The sequence below is a fragment of the Scyliorhinus canicula genome, chromosome 12 (genome assembly GCF_902713615.1).
Source record: "Scyliorhinus canicula chromosome 12, sScyCan1.1, whole genome shotgun sequence".
Taxonomy (NCBI): Eukaryota; Metazoa; Chordata; class Chondrichthyes; order Carcharhiniformes; family Scyliorhinidae; genus Scyliorhinus; species Scyliorhinus canicula.
Genome location: NC_052157.1, coordinates 40,586,696 through 40,607,255, shown reverse-complemented (window position 1 = coordinate 40,607,255; position 20,560 = coordinate 40,586,696). Strand labels below are relative to the sequence as shown.

Sequence of the window (20,560 nt, the reverse complement as noted above, 5' to 3'; positions counted from 1 at the left end):
CATGGTTTAGACCATGCTGCCCTTCTAAACTAAAATCTTCTGCACTTCTGGGGTCCGTATCCCTCTATTCCCATCCTATTCAAGTATTTGTCAAGATGCCCCTTAAACATCACTATCATCCCTGCTTCCACCACCTCCTCTGGCACGTGTTCCAGGCACCCACTACTCTTTTGTGTAAAAAAAACCTTGCCCCATGCATCTCCTCGAAACCTTGCCCCTCGCACCTTAAACCTATGCCCCCTAGTAATTGACCCCTCTATCCTGGGAAAAAGTCTCTGACTATCCACTCTGTCTCTGCCCCGTATAATTTTGTAGACCTCTATCCAGTCGTCCCTCAACCTCCGTTGTTCCAGTGAGAACAAACAGTTTATTCAACCTCTCCTTATAGCTAATGCCTTCCATACCAGGCAACATCCTGGTAAATCTCTTCCGCACCCCCTCTAAAGCCGCCACATCCTTCTGGTAGTGTGGCGACTAGAATTGAACACTATACTCCAAGTGTGGCCTAACTAAGGTTCTATACAGCTGTAATGTGACTTGCCAATATTTATACTCAATGCCCCGGTAGTGATTTTGCGTTGCCGCGCTTCCTAAAGGATGCCTTGGAGAATGCTTACCCGGAGATCAGAGGCTGAATGTCCTTGACTGAAGTGTTCCCCGACTGGAAGGGAACATTTCTGCCTGGCGACTGTCGCACGATATCCGTTCATCCGTTGTTGCAGCATCTGCATGGTCTCGCCAATGTACCATGCTTCAGGACATCCTTTCCTGCAGCGTATGAGGTAGACACTGTTGGCTGAGTCGCACGAGTATGTACCACGTACCTGGTGGGTGGTGTTCTCACATGTAATGGTGGTACCCATGTCGATGATCTGACACGTCTTGCAGAAATTGCCATGGCAGGGTTGTGTGGTGTCGTGGTCGCTGTTCTGAAGGCTGGGTAGTTTGCTGCAAACAAATGGTTTGTTAAAGGTTGCGTGGTTGTTTGAAGGCAAGTAATGGGGGTGTGGGGATGACCTTGGCAAGATAGTCATCTTCATCGATGATGTATTTTCATAGAATTTACAGTACAGGAGGCCATTCGGCCCATCAAGTCTGTACCGGCTCCTGGAAAGAGCACCCTACCCAAGGTTAACACCTCCACCCTATCCCCATAACCCAGTAACCCCACTCAACACGAAGGGCAATTTTGGACACCAAGGGCAATTTATCATGGCCAATCCACCTAACCTGCACATCTTTGGACTGTGGGAGGAAACCGGAGCACCCGGAGGAAACCCAGGCACACACGGGGAGGATGTGCAGACTCCACACAGACAGTGACCCAAGCCGGAGTCGAACCTGGGACCCTGGAGCTGTGAAGCGATTGTGCTATCCACAATGCTACCATGCTGCCCACAATTGAATGCTGTGAAGATGACGTTGTAGTTTCTCCGCTCCGGTGAAGTATTGGACGACGAAGGGTACACCGTCGGTTGTGTTCCGTGTTTGTCTTCTGAGAAGGTCACGCGGTTTTTTGATATGGTGCATTGGAACTATCGATCGATGAGTCGAGTGTCATATCCCGTTCATACGAGGACATCTTTCAGCATCTGTAGATGTCTGTTACGCTCCATCGCGTCTGAGCAGATCCTGTGTATACCGCAGGCTTGTCCATAGGGGATGGCTTCTTTAATACGTTTAGTGTGGAAGCTGGAGAAGTGGAGCATCATGAGGTTATCCGTGGGCTTGCGGTAAAGCTAAGTGCTGAGATGACCGTCCTTGATGGAGATGAGTGCGTCCAAGAATGTAACTGATTTTGGAGAGTCTGGGGAGACTGATGGTGGGATGGAACTTATTGATGTCATCGTGTAGTCGTTTCAGTGATTCTTTGGCATGGGTCCAAAGGAAAAAAATGTTATCGATGTATCGGGTGTATTACGTCGGTTGAAGGTCCTGTGCGGTGAGGAGATCTTGCTCAAACTTGTGCATGAAAATGTTGGCATATTGGAGGTGTGAATTTGGTCCCCATGGCTGTTCCATGCATCTGGATGAAGAGCGTGTTGTCGAAGGTGAAGACATTGTGATCCAGAATGGAACATAGAACATACAGTGCAGAAGGAGGCCATTAGGCCCATTGAGTCTGCACCGACCCACTTAAGCCCTCATCTCAATCCTAACCCCCTTACCCCAATAACCCCTCCCAACCTTTTTGGATACTACGGGCAATTTAACATGGCCAATCCACCTAACCTGCACGTCTTTGGACTGTGGGAGGAAACCGGAGCATCCGGAGGAGACCCACGCAGACACAGGGAGAACATGCAGACTCCGCACAGGACAGTGACCCAGCAGGGAATCGAACCTGGGACCCTGGCGCTGTGAAGCCACAATGCTAACCACTATGCTACTGAAGCGGATGAGTTGCAGAATTGCGTCTGGAGATTGGCAGTTGTCGGTATTGGGTACTGAGGCTGTTGCAGCAATGCCGCCGTCATGGGGGATGCTGGTGTAGAGTACCGAGACATCCATTGTGACGAGGAATATTCCTGGATCAACTGGCCCATGGGTGCTGAGTTTCTGTAGAAAGTCCGTCGTGTTGCGACAAAACCTGGGCGATCCTTTACGATGGGTTTCAAGATGCCCTCGATGTAGCCAGAGGGGTCCTCAGTGTCCCATTGCCTGATACGATAGGCAGTGTGCTGGCCTTGTGTATTTTCGGGAGGCAGTAGAGATCTCCAACGCAGGGAGTAATCGGGAGGAGAGCACGTGGGCTGCTCCGAAGATCTGGATTCAAGGCTTTGATCAGTCTGTTGAGTTGGCGAGTGTGTTCCTTGGTCGGATCTGCCCGTCTGTAGTGTTCCTGGTTGTTGAGTTGTCGGTACACCTCTTTGCAGTAGTCCGTTCTGTTCAGTATGATGGTGGCCCCTCCTTTGTCTGCTGGTTTGATGACGATGTTGCGGTTGGTCAAGAGCGTGGATGGCGTTGCATTGTGCTTGGGTGACGTTCGGGGCTGTCTTGTGAATGCGACTGATGAATCTGGCATTGACGTGACTCCTGATGGCTTGAGCATACATGTCTAGTCTCGGGCAGCAGCCTTCCGGAGGGGTCCAATTATAGCCAAGTTCCGCACACATGCGTACGGCCTCAACCTGGACTTGGGTTCATGTCGCATTACATTCATCCGCCACCATCTGGCCTGGGCTTGCGAAATCCTACCAACTGTCCTGGCTTGAGACAATTCACACCTTTTTAACCTGGGGTTACCCCCATCTCTGGATCTGTAAAGACTTAATTACCTGCAAATGTTCACATTCAAAGCATTGTCTTGCATCGTTGACTTGGTCTATAATAATACATATAATATATCTATGTTTCTGGAACATATCTCTTCATTCACCCAAGGAAGGAGCAGTGCTCCGAAAGCTAGTGATTTGAAACAAACCTGTTGGACTTTAACCTGGTGTTGTAAGACTTCTTACTGTCCCTGGCCAATGAAGACAAGCATGCCGTATGCCTTCTTGATTACCTTCTCCACCGGTGTTGCCCCACCAACCTTAGTGTCATCCGCAAACATACAGCTACATTTTCCTCCGATTCATTTATGTATACGACAAACAACAGAGACCCCAGCACAGTTCCTGTGGAACACTAGTCAGAACCTTCCATTCAGAAAAACACCATTCTACTGCTATCCTTTGCCTTTTGTGACCAAGCCAGTTATGTATCCATCTAATCCCGTGTTATTTCACCTTGTTTGTACCAGTCTGCCATGAGGCACCTTGTCAAAGGCTTTACTGAAGTCCATGTGAACATCCACCGCCCTCCCTTCATCAATCATCTTTGTCACCTCGTCAAAAAACTTGATCAAGTTAGTGAGGCACAACCTCCCCTTCACAAAACCATGCTGTTTATCGCTAATGGGTGCATTTGTTTCCAAATGGGTAGAAATCCTGTCCCTGAAAATTCTCTCCAATAATTTACCTACTGCAGGTGTGAGGACCACCGGCCTATAGATTCCTGGATTATTCCTGCTACCTTTTTTTAAAAACAGCTGTACCACATTAGCTATTCTCCAGTTCTCTGGGACCTCACCTGTAGTCAATGAGGATACAAAGATGTCAGTCAAGGCCCCAGCAATTTCTTCTCTCGTTTCCCTCAGTATACTGGGGTAAATCCCATCCAGTCCAGGAGACTTATCTACCTTAAATATATTTTAAAAGACCCAATACCTAATTTTCAATGTCAACATGACCCAGACTGTCCACACACCCTGCCCAAGAAGCATCTTCCACAAAGCCCCTTTCTTGGTGAACACTGATGCAAAGTACTCATTTAGTACCTCACACATTTCCTCTGGCTCAACACTTGGTTGACCATCCAAATCAGATCCTATACACTCAGAGTCCCCATCATTGCTGGGCTCAGATCAGACAGTGGGGCCGAAGACCATTTGCAAATCCACAAAGATCAGGACCTCACAGGAATATTATTCTGTATCGTGGGCAAGATAAAAACAAAAGCTATATGATGCACATAACCAGGGAAAAAGTAGATGTGAACAAGATTTTAGAGAAAAACGAAAGCATATCAAAAATACAGTGATTTGTAGTTAAAAGCAGAAAAAGCTTAATGGCACCATTAGTTGCTTACAATATACAAAATCCACAGATTTCAACAGGTAAAATTTGGTCGCAGGTGCAATACAGAATCCATAGGATCCCCACAGCGCAACAGGGGACTGTGCAGCCCATCGAGTCTGCACCCAAGATGATTCAAGCTACCCAAGACAACTTACAGCCTTACACATGCTGCAAATAGGGTGCCAACCCACAGACTATACTGCTTTTTTACTTTTGGTATAATGCATTATAAACCACAAGGGCTTGTCCATCACAGTCATTCATCTGCCTCCAAATGGATATCATTTAGTTATAGTTATGTTCATTCTGAAACTGAAAATTACAGATAATTAAAAGTTAACAATGCTAAAATTTTAGAAAGGAAAGATTGGTTGAGTACAAAAGACATTAAAGTATCCTGCCCGTTAGAAATACACTCTTGCAGCCTAATAACATGCAAAGCTTGCATGGACTTCCCATGGCAGTAGTGCATGTGGGTATATTATTCCCTATCACAAACTGAAGTGGAGCTGAAAGCTGAACTTAAAAAATTATCTACAGAAGAGTATCTATAGGGAAATGTCCTTATGGCGGAAAGTGGCTATCCTCATGGCAGAAAGTGGCTTTCCTTTTAACAATGCTTTTAGTGAAGGATTCATAGATCTTTTCTTTCAAAATATCCTGATGGGCCAATGATTAGATGACAAAATTGGAACATTTCCAACAAATGATGGTCCATTGTTGAACAAACTTAAGCATTTTTGTAATCAAAACATTTCTGTAGTTTTTTTCTGGATATGAATGTAAACAAAAAGCCTACTCTATTCCGAACTAGACTGGTATTCATTCTAAAATGTAATTGTGATACAAAATATCAAACAATCGAATACCAAATTCCAAGAAACAGCTCAACGAGTCTTCTCACAAGGAGATTAAGAATCATATTACAGCGTTCTTTCCACATACTCAGTCGAATTGGATGCTTTTCTGAAATTGGGAAATTTAAACAAATTCAGAGAACATCCATTCTCAAAAATCAGCAGTGCCTCCCACAATCGCTGCTAATTTGGCTCATAATATAGTGGTACAAATGCAGATTATGAGAATGAGCTATTTGTATAATACATCCAATTTAATGAAACACTAAGAAAAACCCTTTGTGAAAACGTGGCACAAAGCACACCTTCAGGCAGCAGCATAGGTATCACTCATGCATCTCACTACTGTGGACAATGTTGCTGGATTTGGCAGAATTCCAACTGCCCAGAGGTTGCAGCTTTCTTAAAAAATGTGTCCTGAAACAACTCAATTTAAAGATAATGCTCTTCAAATGTTCAGTCTTTTACAAACTAGAATCCAGGGCTTCAACCTAGTTGTACGTAAATATTGCTACATGTGGGTATTGAATGGCTTATGCCCACTAATGCAAATCACAATTTTTCATTAAATGAGGAGATGCGCTTCTGGCACGCAATCTGAATTTACAGCTTTTCTATTGCACAATTACATCAAGCACCAATAATCTAATCTGCAAGAATGGGTTAGAGAAAGCAGTATTTAGGGTTGTAAAAATTCAGATTCATCAAGTGCATGTCTATTGATAGGACAGGAATCCAGATTCAGGATTCCTTAACTGGGTCTCAGAGATATAGACTTACTTCTTCCTTACAGCACAGGTTTGGGCTGACAGTTAAGGATTCCTACAGTTATTGCTTGTTCCAGTTTACAATCAGTTACAATTGCATGCTTTTTAAGACTTCAAAATCATTGTCCTTAGAGGGCTTACCTGGGTCTTTAAAAAGAGATAGATTAAACACTATAAACAGACTCCAGTTTCCTAGCAAAACTGCAATAGTTATCTAACAAAGTGCAAACACTGATTAAGTGTGCAGGTTCAACTGATGCATTCAGTACAGAATGAAATTTATCTAAAAAGGAATAACGTACAGGATTACAGGGAAATGGTAAGGGAATTGTTCAGAGCCAGTACAAACATGATGGGTCAAATGGCCTCCTTCTGCGCTCTAACAAATCTGTGATTCTGTATTCAGAATAAAAATCCAATACTAGACAGACAAGCAATTATTGTCCATCCCCAATTGCCTTTGAGAAGGTGGTGGTGAGCTGCCTTTTGAACCACTGCTGTCCAGATGTTGTAGGTACACCCACAGTGCTGACAGGGAAGAAATTCCAGGACTTTTATCTAGCGACAGTAAAGGAATTGCAATATATTTCCACGTTAGAATAGAGTGGCTAGGAGGGGAAATTGCAGGTGGTGGTGTTTCCAGGTGTCTGCTGCCCTTGTCCTTTGAATCTAGATAGTAGCAGTTGTGGGTTTGGAAGGTGCTGTCTAAGGAGCCTTGGTGCGTTCCTGCTGTACATGTTGTAGATGGTGCACATTGCTGCCACAGTGCAGTGGTGAGTCAGCAACAATGTACGTGACTGGGTTGCCAATAAAGCGTGCTTCGTCTTGGATGATGTTGAGCTGAGTGTTGTTGGAGCTGGACTCTTCCAGGCAAGTGGAGAGAATTCGATTGCACGCCTGACTTGTGCTTTGTCGATGGTGGACAGGTTGAGTCAGGAAGTGGGTTACTCGCTGCAGCATTAAGCCACTAACTTGTTCTTTTAGCCACAGTATTTATATGGCTAGTCCAGTTTCTGGTCAATGGTAACCCCCAGAATGTTAATAGCAGAGGATTCAGGGATGGCAATGCCATTGAACGTCAAGGGTAATGGTTAGATTCTCTCTTGGTGGAGATGGTCATTGACACTTGTGTGAGGTCGAGGACACTTGTGACTGGTCAGCCTAAACCTGGATATTGCAGAGGTCATGCTGCATTTCGACATGGACTGCTTTGGTATGACAAGTTGCGAATGGAAAAAGTCATCAGTGAATATCCATCCTTCTGATCTTATGATGGAATGAAGGTCATTGTTGAAGCAGCTGAAGATGGCTGGGCCTAGGACACTACCCTGAGTAACTCTTCAGTGAGGTCCTGGACCGGAGACGATTGACCTCCAACAACCATCATCTGTGTGTGTGCCAGGTATAACTCCAACCAACAGTTTCCCCGATTCCCATTTTAATAATGCAGCTACCATGCTGTCAAATATTGTCGAGGGTCACTCTTACTTCGGCTTTGGAGTTCAGCTCTTTTGTCCATGTTTGAATACAGATCATAGAACTTACAGTGCAGAAGGAGGCCAATCGGCCCATCGAGCCTGCACTGACCCACTCAAGCCGTCACTTCCACCCCATCGTCTCTGGTCACTAAGGGCAATTTGTCATAACCAATCCACGTCTTTGGACTGTGGGAGGAAACCGGAGCTCTTGGAGGAAACCCACGCAGACACGGGGAGAACATGCAGACTCCGCACAGACAGCGACCCAGCGGGGAATCGAACCTGGGACCCTGGCACTGTGAAGCCACAGTGCTATCCACTTTTGCTACCGGGCTGTAATGAAGTCAGGAGCTGAGTGATTCTGGCAGAATTCAACCCGTGCAGCAGTAAGCAGGTTATTGCTGAGCATGTGATGCTTGATTGCACCATTGCTGACCCCTTTCATCACTTTACTGATGATCAAGTGTACACTGTCCGGGCAGTAATTGGCCAGGTTGGATTTGTCCTGCTGTGTGTACACAGGACATAACTGAAATTTTCCACATTGCTGGGTAGATGCCAGTGTTGTAGCTATACTGTAACATCTTGGCACGATGTGAAGCACAAATCTTCAGTGCTATTCCTGGAATATTGTCAGGGCTTATATTGCCGTTGCAATATCCAGTACCTTCACCCATTTCTTGTGAATTGGCTGAAAACTGGCACCGATGGGGCTAGGGACCTCCAAAGAAAGCATTTCATTTAAAAAAAAACAAATTTAGAGTATCCAATTCAGGGGCAATTTAGCATCCACCTACCCTGCACATCTTTTGGGTTGTGGGGGCGAAACCCATGCAAACACGGGAAGAATTGTGCAAACTCCACTCAGAGCCGGGATCGAACCTAGGCGCCATGAGGCAACCATGGTAACCACTTGCGCCATTGTGCTGCCCCAAGAATGCATTTCAGGCTGAAGATTGAATGCTTCAGCCTTATCTTTTGCACTGATGCGCTGGGCTACCCCATCATGGAGGATGGCAATATTTGTTGTTTAATTGCACACCATCATTCACGACCAGATGTGGCAGGACTGCAGAACTTCTAACTGATCCGTTGATTACGGGATCACTTATCTCTGACTATTGCTTGCTCGTTACGCAACAAGCCCTGTGTTGTAGCTTCACCAGTTTGAGACCACATTTTTAGGTAGGAGTGCAGCTGCTCCTGGCACAACCTCCTGTTTTGAACAATGGTTGATCTCTTGGCTTGGTGGTATTGGTAGAGTGGAGGATATGCTGGCCAACGAGTTTACAGATGGAGGTCGAGTACAATTCTTCTGCTGCTGATGGCCCACAGCACCTCATGGTTGCCCAGTCTTGAGTTCCTAGATGTGTTTGAAATCTATTCCATTGTGGCACTGTGCTAGTGCCACAGAACTTCACTTCCCATGGACTGTACGGTGGTCACTCTGACCGATCATATCATGGACAGATGCATCTGCAGCAGACAGGTTGGAGAGGATGAGGTAACATCTGTTTTTCCCTCTTGTCTCACTCACCACCTGCCACAGACCCAGTCTTGCAGCTATGTCCTTTAGGATTTGGCCAGCTCAACCTGTAATAGTATAATCAGCAGGTTTCCTTGCCCATGTTTGACCCGATACCATGAGACCTCATCAGGCCTGTCCTTAAAAAGTTATTCATTTTAAACTCTACATTTACAGGTCAGACTGTTTGAACAACCAAATAAAGTACAATGCTGATTCACAAGAATGCCAGGACCTAAATTATAATAAGTGGTTGCATAAGTTTGACAAGTAGCCTCAAAATTTAAAAGTTGCTCTAAGGAGTTAAAAACAAAGGGATTCAACAGGGTGGGGACAGATAACCCATTCCCTCTCATGGGGAAATAATTATAAATTAGAACAGGGCCAAAGCAGCAGGTAATCAGGATGCACTCGTGTCTCCCCCTCCCCGCCCCCCAACAACAGACTTCACAGTTGCTAACATAAACAAGGGATCTGGAGAAATGGTAGGAAAATGGAGCTGAAATCTACATTAACTACTCACTGAAAGGATTATGGATATTTGGAATTCTCCACCTCCAGTAGTCAAGTGGATTCAAAATTGGGGGCGGGGGAAGAGAGGAATAGTGCAGGAAGATGGCATTTAACCAAAAGGCGCAAGGGGCCAAATCCAAATTGGACTAGCACGGTCATAGCGAAGATGTCAAGGAACAAAATACAGAGGGCACAGTGGTTAGCTTAGCACTACTGCCCTTAGCATGTCCAAAGGTGAGGTGGTGTTACTAGGTTGGGGCAGCGCTCTCTCAGAGGGTCAGTGCAGAACGGTCTCCTTGTGCAGAGTCGGGATTCGATGAAAACATGGCAGGAAACTGGTGGAGCAGAACTGGAGGGGCAGCACGGCCTTTCCAGCTGCGGCTTGAGCAAGTGTTGACAGCCCAGAGTCAGGGCCGAGGACAAAGCTCCCCATCCCCACCCCTCACAGTTGCTCAGCAGCAGATACTCCATTCCCCCTTTAAGGCCGCGGATGATTTATTTTGAGCCGCCTATTATTTTTGCCCGAATGCGGACGTGGCAGAGGAAAGCGCCCGTCGTCAACAGGCCGCGGGCTGGAGGGGCCGCAGCCCCGGGAGGAATGGGAATCGAGTCCTAATCTGCCCTAGTCTCCCGGTCCAACCGTCCCCCATCATCGATCGATAAGGGGGAGCCGCCAACCCCGGTTCATCGGGGCCTAGGCCGATCCTCGGGAGTCACAGCCACGGCGGCGCCCGCCCCGGTAAAAAGGCGGTTCCAAGGCCGCGGATTTAATTCGGAAAGCCCTCGCCGCCCAGGCCCGCCGTCTCTATCCACTCCAACGCCACTCACGGGTCATCCTGTCTCTCCCAAAGGTAGCCCCGGATCCGCAGCTGCGAACGGCCCCCCGGCGCCGCAACCAAACTTGATCGCCCAAACTGTCCCCGCCCACCGGCTTCTCATTGGATGTGGCGACGAGCCGCCGCCTTCTGTGGTTGATGCCGGTGTCAATCAGATGACGTCGATTCCATCAGGTTCCGTTGAGCAGCGGCTCACGTGGTGGAGGGTTGCCCAATGGGGGAGGGAGGAAGGGTGAATGGGGGAAATTCGTGCTCTTGAGCAAGGTAGGGTCCTAGATGTGCATCCCTTGGGAGGTGTTGCGGTGCAAAAGAGGATGCTGAAGCATTTGCGACAATCTTCAGCCAGAAGTGCCGAGTGGACGATCCATCTCGGCCACCTCCTCGAATCTCCAGCATCGCAGATGTCAGTTTTCAACCAATTCGATTCGCTCCATGTGATGTCAAGAAATGGCTGAAGGCACTGGATACTGCAAAGGCTATGGGCCTTGACAAGTTTCCAACAATCGTACTGAAGACTTGTGCTCCATAACGTGCCTACCCCCTAATCACGCTGTTCCGGTACAATCACAACGTTGACATCTACCCGGCAATGTGGAAAATTGCTCAGGTATGTCCGGTACACAAACATAGAATTTACAGCATAGAACAGGCCTTTCGGCCCAAGATGTTGTGTGGAACTTTTAGGACAAAACCGACCCAGCTAGTTACCATCCCACCAGTCTACTCTTAATCATCGGTAAAGTGATGGATGGGGTCATCAATAGCACTATCAAGTGGCACTTGCCCAGCAATAACCTGCTCACTGATGCTCAATTTGGGTTCTGCCAGGGTCACTCTGCTCCTGACCTCATTACAGCCACGGTTCAAATATGGACAAAAGAGCTGAACAACAGGGATGAGTGAGAGTGACTACGCTTGACATCAAGGCAGCATTTGACTGAGAATGGCTTCATTGTGCCCTAGCAAAATGAGAGTCAATAGGAATCAAGGGAAAACCCTCTGCTTATTGGAGTCATACCTAACACAAAAAAAGATGGTTGTGGTTGTTGAAGGTCAATCATTTCAGTTCCAGACTATCACTGCAGGAGTTCCTCAGGGTAGGCAGAGGGGGTCATAGATAGGAGCTTCAGGGAAGTAGTTACACCAAAGACTGGAGATAGATGGGTAACTGTAAGAGGGACTGGGAAGAAGCAGTCAGTGCAGGGACCCCCTGCGGTCGTTCCCCTGAGTAACAAGTATACCATTTTGGATACTTGTGGGGGGGACGACTTACCAGGGGTAAGCCATGGGGTACGGGCCTCTGGCACGGAGTCTGTCCCTGTTGCTCAGAAGGGAAGGGGGGAAAGGAGTAGAACATTAGTAATTGGGGACTCAATAGTCAGGGGCACAGATAGGAGATTTTGTGGGAGCGAGAGAGACTCACGTTTGGTATGTTGCCTCCCAGGTGCAAGGGTACGTGATGTCTCGGATCGTGTTTTCCGGGTCCTTAAAGGGGAGGGGGAGCAGCCCCAAGTCGTAGTCCACATTGGCACTAACGACATAGGTAGGAAAGGGGACAAGGATGTCAGGCAGGCCTTTAGGGAGCTAGGATGGAAGCTCAGAGCGAGAACAAACAGAGTTGTTATCTCTGGGTTGTTGCCCGTGCCACGTGATAGTGAGATGAGGAATAGGGAGAGAGAGCAATTAAACACGTGGCTACAGGGATGGTGCAGGCGGGAGGGATTCAGATTTCTGGATAACTGGGGCTCTTTCTGGGGAAGGTGGGACCTCTATAGACAGGATGGTCTACATCTGAACCTGAGGGGCACCAATATCCTGGGGGGGAGATTTGTTAGTGCTCTTTGGGGGGGTTTAAACTAATTCAGCAGGGGCATGGGAACCTGGATTGTAGTTTTGGGGTACGGGAGATTGAGAGTATAGAGGTAAGGAGCACAGATTTGACTTCGCAGGTGGGTGCCAGTGTTCAGGTAGGTGGTTTGAAGTGTGTCTACTTCAATGCCAGGAGTATACGAAATAAGGTAGGGGAACTGGCAGCATGGGTTGGTACCTGGGACTTCGATGTTGTGGCCATTTCAGAGACATGGATAGAGCAGGGACAGGAATGGTTGTTGCAGGTTCCGGGGTTTAGGTGTTTTAGTAAGCTCAGAGAAGGGAGCAAAAGAGGGGGAGGTGTGGCGCTGCTAGTCAAGGACAGTATTACGGTGGTGGAAAGGATGCTAGATGGGGACTCTTCTTCTGAGGTAGTATGGGCTGAGGTTAGAAACAGGAAAGGAGAGGTCACCCTGTTGGGAGTTTTCTATAGGCCACCTAATAGTTCTAGGGATGTAGAGGAAAGGATGGCGAAGATGATTCTGGAAAAGAGCGAAAGTAACAGGGTAGTTGTTATGGGAGACTTTAACTTTCCAAATATTGACTGGAAAAGATATAGTTCGAGTATATTAGATGGGTCATTCTTTGTACAATGTGTGCAGGAGGGTTTCCTGACACAATATGTTGACAGGCCAACAAGAGGCGAGGCCACATTGGATTTGGTTTGGGTAATGAACCAGGCCAGGTGTTAGATCTGGAGGTAGGTGAGCACTTTGGAAACAGTGACCACAATTCGGTGACCTTTACGTTAGTGATGGAAAGGGATAAGTATACCCCGCAGGGCAAGAGTTATAGCTGGGGGAAGGGCAATTATGATGCCATTAGACATGACTTAGGATGTGTTGGTTGGAGAAGTAGGCTGCAAGGGTTGGGCACACTGGATATGTGGAGCTTGTTCAAGGAACAGCTATTGCATGTTCTTGATAAGTACGTACCAGTCAGGCAGGGAGGAAGGGGTCGAGCGAGGGAACCGTGGTTTACCAAAGAAGTGGAATCTCTTGTTAAGAGGAAGAAGGAGGCCTATGTGAAGATGAGGGGTGAAGTTTCAGTTGGGGCGCTTGATAGTTACAAGGAAGCGAGGAAGGATCTAAAGAGAGAGCTGAGACGAGCAAGGAGGGGACATGAGAAGTCTTTGGCAGGTAGGATCAAGGAAAACCCAAAAGCTTTCTATAGGTATGTCAGGAATAAAAGAATGACTAGGGTAAGAGTAGGGCCAGTCAAGGACAGTGGTGGGAAGTTGTGTGTGGAGGCTGAGGAGATAAGCGAGATACTAAATGAATACTTTTCGTCAGTATTCACTCAAGAAAAAGATAATATTGTGGAGGAGAATGCTGAGACCCAGGCTATTAGAATAGATGGCATTGAGGTGCGTAGGGAAGAAGTGTTGGCAATTCTGGACAAGGTGAAAATAGATAAGTCCCCGGGGCCGGATGGGATTTAGCCTAGGATTCTCTGGGAAGCCAGGGGAGAGATTGCTGAGCCTTTGGCTTTGATTTTTAGGTCATCATTGGCTACAGGAATAGTGCCAGAGGACTGGAGGATAGCAAATGTGGTCCCTTTGTTCAAGAAGGGGAGTAGAGATAACCCCGGTAACTATAGGCCGGTGAGCCTAACGTCTGTGGTGGGTAAAGTCTTGGAGAGGATTATAAAAGATACGATTTATAATCATCTTGATAGGAATAATATGATTAGGGTCAGTCAGCATGGTTTTGTGAAGGGTAGGTCATGCCTCACAAACCTTATCGAGTTCTTTGAGAAGGTGACTGAACAGGTAGACGAGGGTAGAGCAGTTGATGTGGTGTATATGGATTTCAGTAAAGCGTTTGATAAGGTTCCCCACGGTCGGCTATTGCAGAAAATACGGAGGCTGGGGATTGAGGGTGATTTAGAGATGTGGATCAGAAATTGGCTAGTTGAAAGAAGACAGAGAGTGGTAGTTGATGGGAAATGTTCAGAATGGAGTTCAGTTACGAGTGGCGTACCACAAGGATCTGTTCTGGGGCCGTTGCTGTTTGTCATTTTTATAAATGACCTAGAGGAGGGCGCAGAAGGATGGGTGAGTAAATTTGCAGACGACACTAAAGTCGGTGGAGTTGTAGACAGTGCGGAAGGATGTTGCAGGTTACAGAGGGACATAGATAAGCTGCAGAGCTGGGCTGAGAGGTGGCAAATGGAGTTTAATGTGGAGAAGTGTGAGGTGATTCACATTGGAAAGAATAACAGAAATGCGGAATATTTAGCTAATGGTAAAATTCTTGGTAGTGTGGATGAGCAGAGGGATCTCGGTGTCCATGTACATAGATCCCTGAAAGTTGCCACCCAGGTTGATAGGGTTGTGAAGAAGGCCTATGGTGTGTTGGCCTTTATTGGTAGAGGGATTGTGTTCCGGAGCCATGAGGTCATGTTGCAGTTGTACAAAACTCTAGTACGGCCGCATTTGGAGTATTGCGTACAGTTCTGGTCGCCTCATTATAGGAAGGATGTGGAAGCTTTGGAACGGGTGCAGAGGAGATTTACCAGGATGTTGCCTGGTATGGAGGGAAAATCTTATGAGGAAAGGCTGATGGACTTGAGGTTGTTTTCGTTAGAGAGAAGAAGGTTAAGAGGTGACTTAATAGAGGCATACAAAATGATCAGAGGGTTAGATAGGGTGGACAGCGAGAACCTTCTCCCGCAGATGGAGGTGGCTAGCACGAGGGGACATAGCCTTAAATTGAGGGGTAATAGATATAGGACAGAGGTCAGAGGTGGGTTTTTTACGCAAAGAGTGGTGAGGCCGTGGAATGCCCTACCTGCAACAGTAGTGAACACGCCAACATTGAGGGCATTTAAAAATTTATTGGATAAGCATATGGATGATAAGGGCATAGTGTAGGTTAGATGGCCTTTAGATTTTTTCCATGTCGGTGCAACATCGAGGGCCGAAGGGCCTGTACTGCGCTGTATCGTTCTATGTTCTATGTTCTATGTTCTAGTGTCCTAGGCCCAACCATCTTCAGCTGCTTCACCAATGATTTCCTTCCAACATAAGGTCATAAGTGGGGATGTTCAGCAACATTCGCAACTCCTCAGATACTGAAGCAGTCCGTGTCCAAATGCAGCAAGACCTGGGCAATGGCTTGGGCTGACAAGTAACATTCACGCCACACAAGTACCAGGCAATGGCCATCTCCAACAGTGAGAATCTAACATTGATAGCATTTCCATCGCTGAATCCACCATAATTAACATCTTGGGGGTTACCATTGAACTGAAATTGAACTGGACTAGCCATATAAATACTGTGGCTATGAAAGAGTAGATCAGAGGCCAGGAATCTTCAGGTGGGTAACGCAACTCTTGATTCCCCAAAGCCTGGCCACCATCTAAAACAACAAGAATAAAGAACAATACAGTACAGGAAGAGACCCTTCAGCCCTCCAAGCCTGCGCCAATCACATGTCCTAACTAGACCTGCCGCCTGTATCCTTCTATGCCCCACCTGTTCATTTGTCCCAACATTGACTCCTGGGTGACTCCACTACAAACATTCCTCCAATCTGAAAAACAACCATTTATCACTACACTGTTTCCTGTCACCCGGCCTATTTCTTATCCAAGTGCCTATTTTCCCTTTTATTCCGTGAGCTAGAATTTTGCTCACAAGTCTTGTGTGTCACTGTATCAAATGTCTTTGAAAATCCACATACACCACATCAACAACATTGCCTTTATCAACCTTCTCTGTTATCTCCTCAAAATACAACATCAAGTTAGCTAAACATGACTTTTCCTTGAATTAATCCATACTGGTTTCCTTCAGTTATCATGGGCGCGATTGTCCGCACCCCACGCTGGGTGGGAAAATCGTGGGAGGGCCAGGCGCATCACGCCACACCGCCCTGGCACCCCCCGCAATTCTTCCACCCCCCCAAAATGGCGTGTCACGTTTTTCAACAGGCCGCTCGGAGAATCACCGCTCGCCGTTTCTCACGGCGACCGGCGATTCTCTGGCCCGGATGGGCCGAGCGGCCTGCCGAACCCGACCGGTTCACGCCAGCGCCAACCACACCTGGTCGCTGCCGGCATGAACAGCGCGTGACAGGTGAGTGTGGGGCCTGTGGGGCGCGGAGGGAGGATCGAGCACCACGGGCGTGCTCAGCAGATGTCTGGCCCGCGATCGGTGCCCACCGATTGTCGGGCTGACGTCTGTAAATGACGCACTCTTTTCCCTCCGCCGCCCCACAAGATCAAGCCGCCATGTCTTGCGGGGCAGCGGAGGGGAAGACGGCAACTGCGCATGAGCCACTTCAGCGCCGCTGGCCGCGTCATTCCCGGCGTGCTGCTTTGACGCAAGAGTCAAGGCCGGGCGCTCGGGATTCACGCGCCACCGCTCCTAGCCCCTCGGGGGGGGGGGGGGGAATAGGGGGCGAGGAGCGGCCTCCGACGCCGGAGTGAAACACTCTGGGTTTCACTCCGGCGTCGGCACTCAGTCTGCCGTTGGGAGAATCGCGCCCCATGTACTTCTCGAAGTGACTATTGATTTTGTCCCAAACTATAGTTTCCAGAAGTTTTCTTATCGCTGAAGTTAAACTGACTTCAGTTGTACCCCTTTTCGAACAAGGGTGTAACATTTGAAATTGGGCGGCACGGTGGCACAGTGGTTAGCACTGCTGCCTCACAGCTCCAGGGTTCCAGGTTCAATTCCAGCCTTTCTCCCTGTGTTTGCGTGGGTTTCTTCCGGTTGCTCCGGTTTCCTCCCACAGTCCAAAAATGTGCAAGTTAGGTGGATTGGCCATGCTAAATTGCCCCTTAGTTTCCAAAATGTTATGTGGGGTTATTTGGTTACGGGGATAGGGTGGAGGAGTAGGATGCTCTTTGCATGGGCCGAATGGCTTTCTTCTGCACTGTAGATTCTATGATTCAATTCTCCAGTCCTCTGGCACCAGCCTTGTGTGTAAGGATGACTAGAAGAATATCACTAGTGCCTCTGCAATTTACACTTAACCCCCTCTATATCATTGGATGCATCCCACCTAGTCCTGGGACCGTTTCAATTTTAAGTAAAGATAGCCTTTCTCACACCTCCTCTTTCAGTTACCTTCTCTCTACCCTCGGCCTGGGCAGCATCATCTTCCTTTGTAAAGACAGATGCAAAGCATTTGTTTAATGCATCCACTACCTCTCCTGTCTCCATGTGCAAGTCCCCCCTTTATCCCTAATTGGCCCTATTGTTTCTTTTACTATCCTTTTATAATTTCCATGCATTTAGAAGACCTCGGGATTCCCTTTTATATTAACTGTCAGTCTCTTTTCATGCTCTGCCAACATTTGATTCTAACTCTCTTGACTCTGATGCATTCTCATCCCATCGAAGTTGGCTTTCCCCTAATTAATTATCCCTGCTCTGGATTGTTCCCTGTCCTTTTCTGTGGCCAATCTAAACCGAATGATACAATGGACACTGTCTCCTAAATGCACTCCCACCGATATTTGATCCACTTGGGCCAAACTATTCCCCAGAACTGGGCTCAATAGTGCCTGCCCTCTCGTTGGAATGGAAACATGCTACTGGTCAAGATGACCTTGAACACATTCCAAGAACTCTTGTCCATTTGCACTATTCCTATTCCAGTTTATATTTGGATAACCGAAGTTCCCAATTATAATTTCTCTATAAATATTGCAACTCCCTTTATTTGCGAATTTGTTTCTCTATATCCTTTCCACTAATACGTGATCTATACACTTCACCAATCAATGTTATTGAACCTTTTTCCTTACCTCTAGTGAGTCAGAGAGATTCTGTCCTTGGCCCCTCTTTCTCCAGTAGTGTTCTTTTTCGGTGATCACTCGCTAACGAGTATGATTGACCACCTAAGAAACTCTGTGTTATTGGTCATGGGTCCGGTGGGATCCTGCATAGCCGATAGCCAAACCTGGAGTCGCATCTTCGATTGCACACTTGGGAGGTGTTTCTGGGAAGTGGGATCAGTCCTTGGACTCTCGATCGCTGGTGTTCCTTTCTCAGGTTCCTTTTCAGGGCCTCCTCTTGACGTTGGGTGTTTTTGAAGAATTGTGTCCCTTCAATCAGGAGATTCCTCCAAGTAGGTCTCTTCCAAGAAAGGATCTGCCAGGCATTGACTTTGATGTTGCTTTTCTTGAAGTAAGCCTTTGAAATGCTTCCTTTGTCCTCTTAGTTTTCCTTGAACTGGGCAAAGAAGATTTGCTTTGGAAGTCTTACACTTACATCCTAAACACATGGCCAGCCTAGTGGAGTTGGTTTTGGATGATCATGGCCTCGATGCTGGTGTTCTTTGCTCCTTCAAGGACACGAATATTAGTATGCCTGTCCTCCCAAATGGTGCGGAGAATCCATCTTAAACAGTGTTGATGGTACCTCTTCAGGGCCTTGAGGTAACGTCCGTACATAGTCCAAGTTTCTGAGCCACATAGAAGAGTTGGGAAGGTGACCGCCTTGTACACGAGGACCTTGGTGTCAACACGGATGTCGCAGTCATCAAAGACGCTCGTCATTGGCTTCGGAAGGAGGCATTTACGGATTGGATACAATGTTGGATCTCCGCATCGATGTCAGAATTAGAGGAGGTCACCCCAAGTATGGGAATTGTTCACATTTGGCACGGTTTCTCTGTTGATCTTGATGGAGGGAGAGACTGGATCTTGCCTTGGGCGGGTTGGCAAAAGATTTGAGTCTTGTTGAGGCAGAGACCGATTCTTTGATATGCTTCCGCGAAGGTGTCAAGCATGGCTTGGAGATTCTCTTCTGAGGGAGTGGAGATTGAGTATTCTAATACTGTCTTTAATCAATATCATCTCTCTTTTCTTCCTTTTGCCTCTCCTGAACACCTTGGTCGGGATTTTGCTCTCCCAGTTGCAGCAGGCATGTAAAACATCACAAAATTGGGGGGGGGGGGGGGGGGTGTTCAGGTGGGGGTGTTCCGGGGGTCCTATTTTAATCTTTCTTTAAAATCCGAGCCTGCCCCGCCAGCGTTATGTCATGGGACCCGCCCTTTCACTTTTTTCAGCTGTTAGCCGAACGATTGCATGGAGGAAACTGCTGTTGGGGCCGGCAGCTTTCCCGCACGCTGGACCGCTCTGCCAATAATGGGAAAATACCACCCCTTGTAGAAGGGAATACTTAACATCCAGTCCTGCCCTTCTTTGAACGGGTTTCCATTGATAGTTCAATTTGTCAACCTGTTCCTGTAGTTCACCAATCTTATTAACCACACTCGGTGCATTTATATACACCCACATTAATCCTGATTTAGGCTTTTTTACTTTTCCATCTTACTCTGACCCCATTTAATGACTTACTATTGCCGACTCTATTTCTTTTCTTAAAAACATTTTATGAAGGCATTCATAATTTTATAACAATAAACGGTACAAATACAAATATAAACAGAGTGCAAAAATCTTCTCTCCATCTCTGACTAATCCCGCCTACCCTAATCACAAAGTAGCCTAACAACCCCCCCCCCCTTATTGTCTCTGCTGACAGTTTAGCTTTCCTCAAAGAAGTCGATAAACGGCTGCCACCACCGGACGAACCATAACGCTGACCCTCTCGGGGCGAACTTAAATTGGATTGGATTGGATTGGATTGGATTTGTTTATTGCCATGTGTACCGAGGTACAGAGAAAAGTATTTTTCAGCAAGCAGCTCAACTGATCATTCAGTACATGGGAAGAAAAGGGAATTAAACAAATTTCAAGAAAATACAAGAAAATACATAATAGGGCAACACAAGATATGCAATGTAACTGGCATCGGATAAAGCATACAGGGTGTAGTGTTAATGAGGTCAGTCAATAAGAGGGTCATTTAGGAGTCTGGTGACAGTGGGGATGAAGCTGGTTTTTAAGTCTGTTCGTGCGTGTTCTCAGACTTCTCTATCTCCTGTCCGATGGAAGAAGTTGGAAAAGTGAGTAAGCCAGGTGGGGGGGATCCTTGATTATGCTGCCCGCTTTCCCCAGGCAGCGGGATGTGTAGATGGAGACCATGGATGGGAGGCAGGTTTGTGTGATGGACTGGGTGGTATTCACGACTCTCTGAAGTTCCTTGCGGTCCTGGGCCGAGCAGTTGC

At 47.2% G+C, this 20,560-nt stretch overlaps 1 protein-coding gene across 1 annotated transcript in view; it reads right to left on the bottom strand.

The window, feature by feature from the left end:
* The window catches only part of LOC119975209 (small EDRK-rich factor 2-like), a 30,420-nt gene extending 19,728 nt beyond the window's left edge, over positions 1-10,692 (bottom strand). The window contains exon 1 of the mRNA XM_038814824.1: positions 10,591-10,692. Within this exon, the coding sequence (XP_038670752.1) occupies positions 10,591-10,597 (7 nt within the window). The 5' untranslated portion in view covers positions 10,598-10,692. The remainder of the gene's footprint in view (positions 1-10,590) is intronic.
* Positions 10,693-20,560: the final 9,868 nt, after the last annotated feature.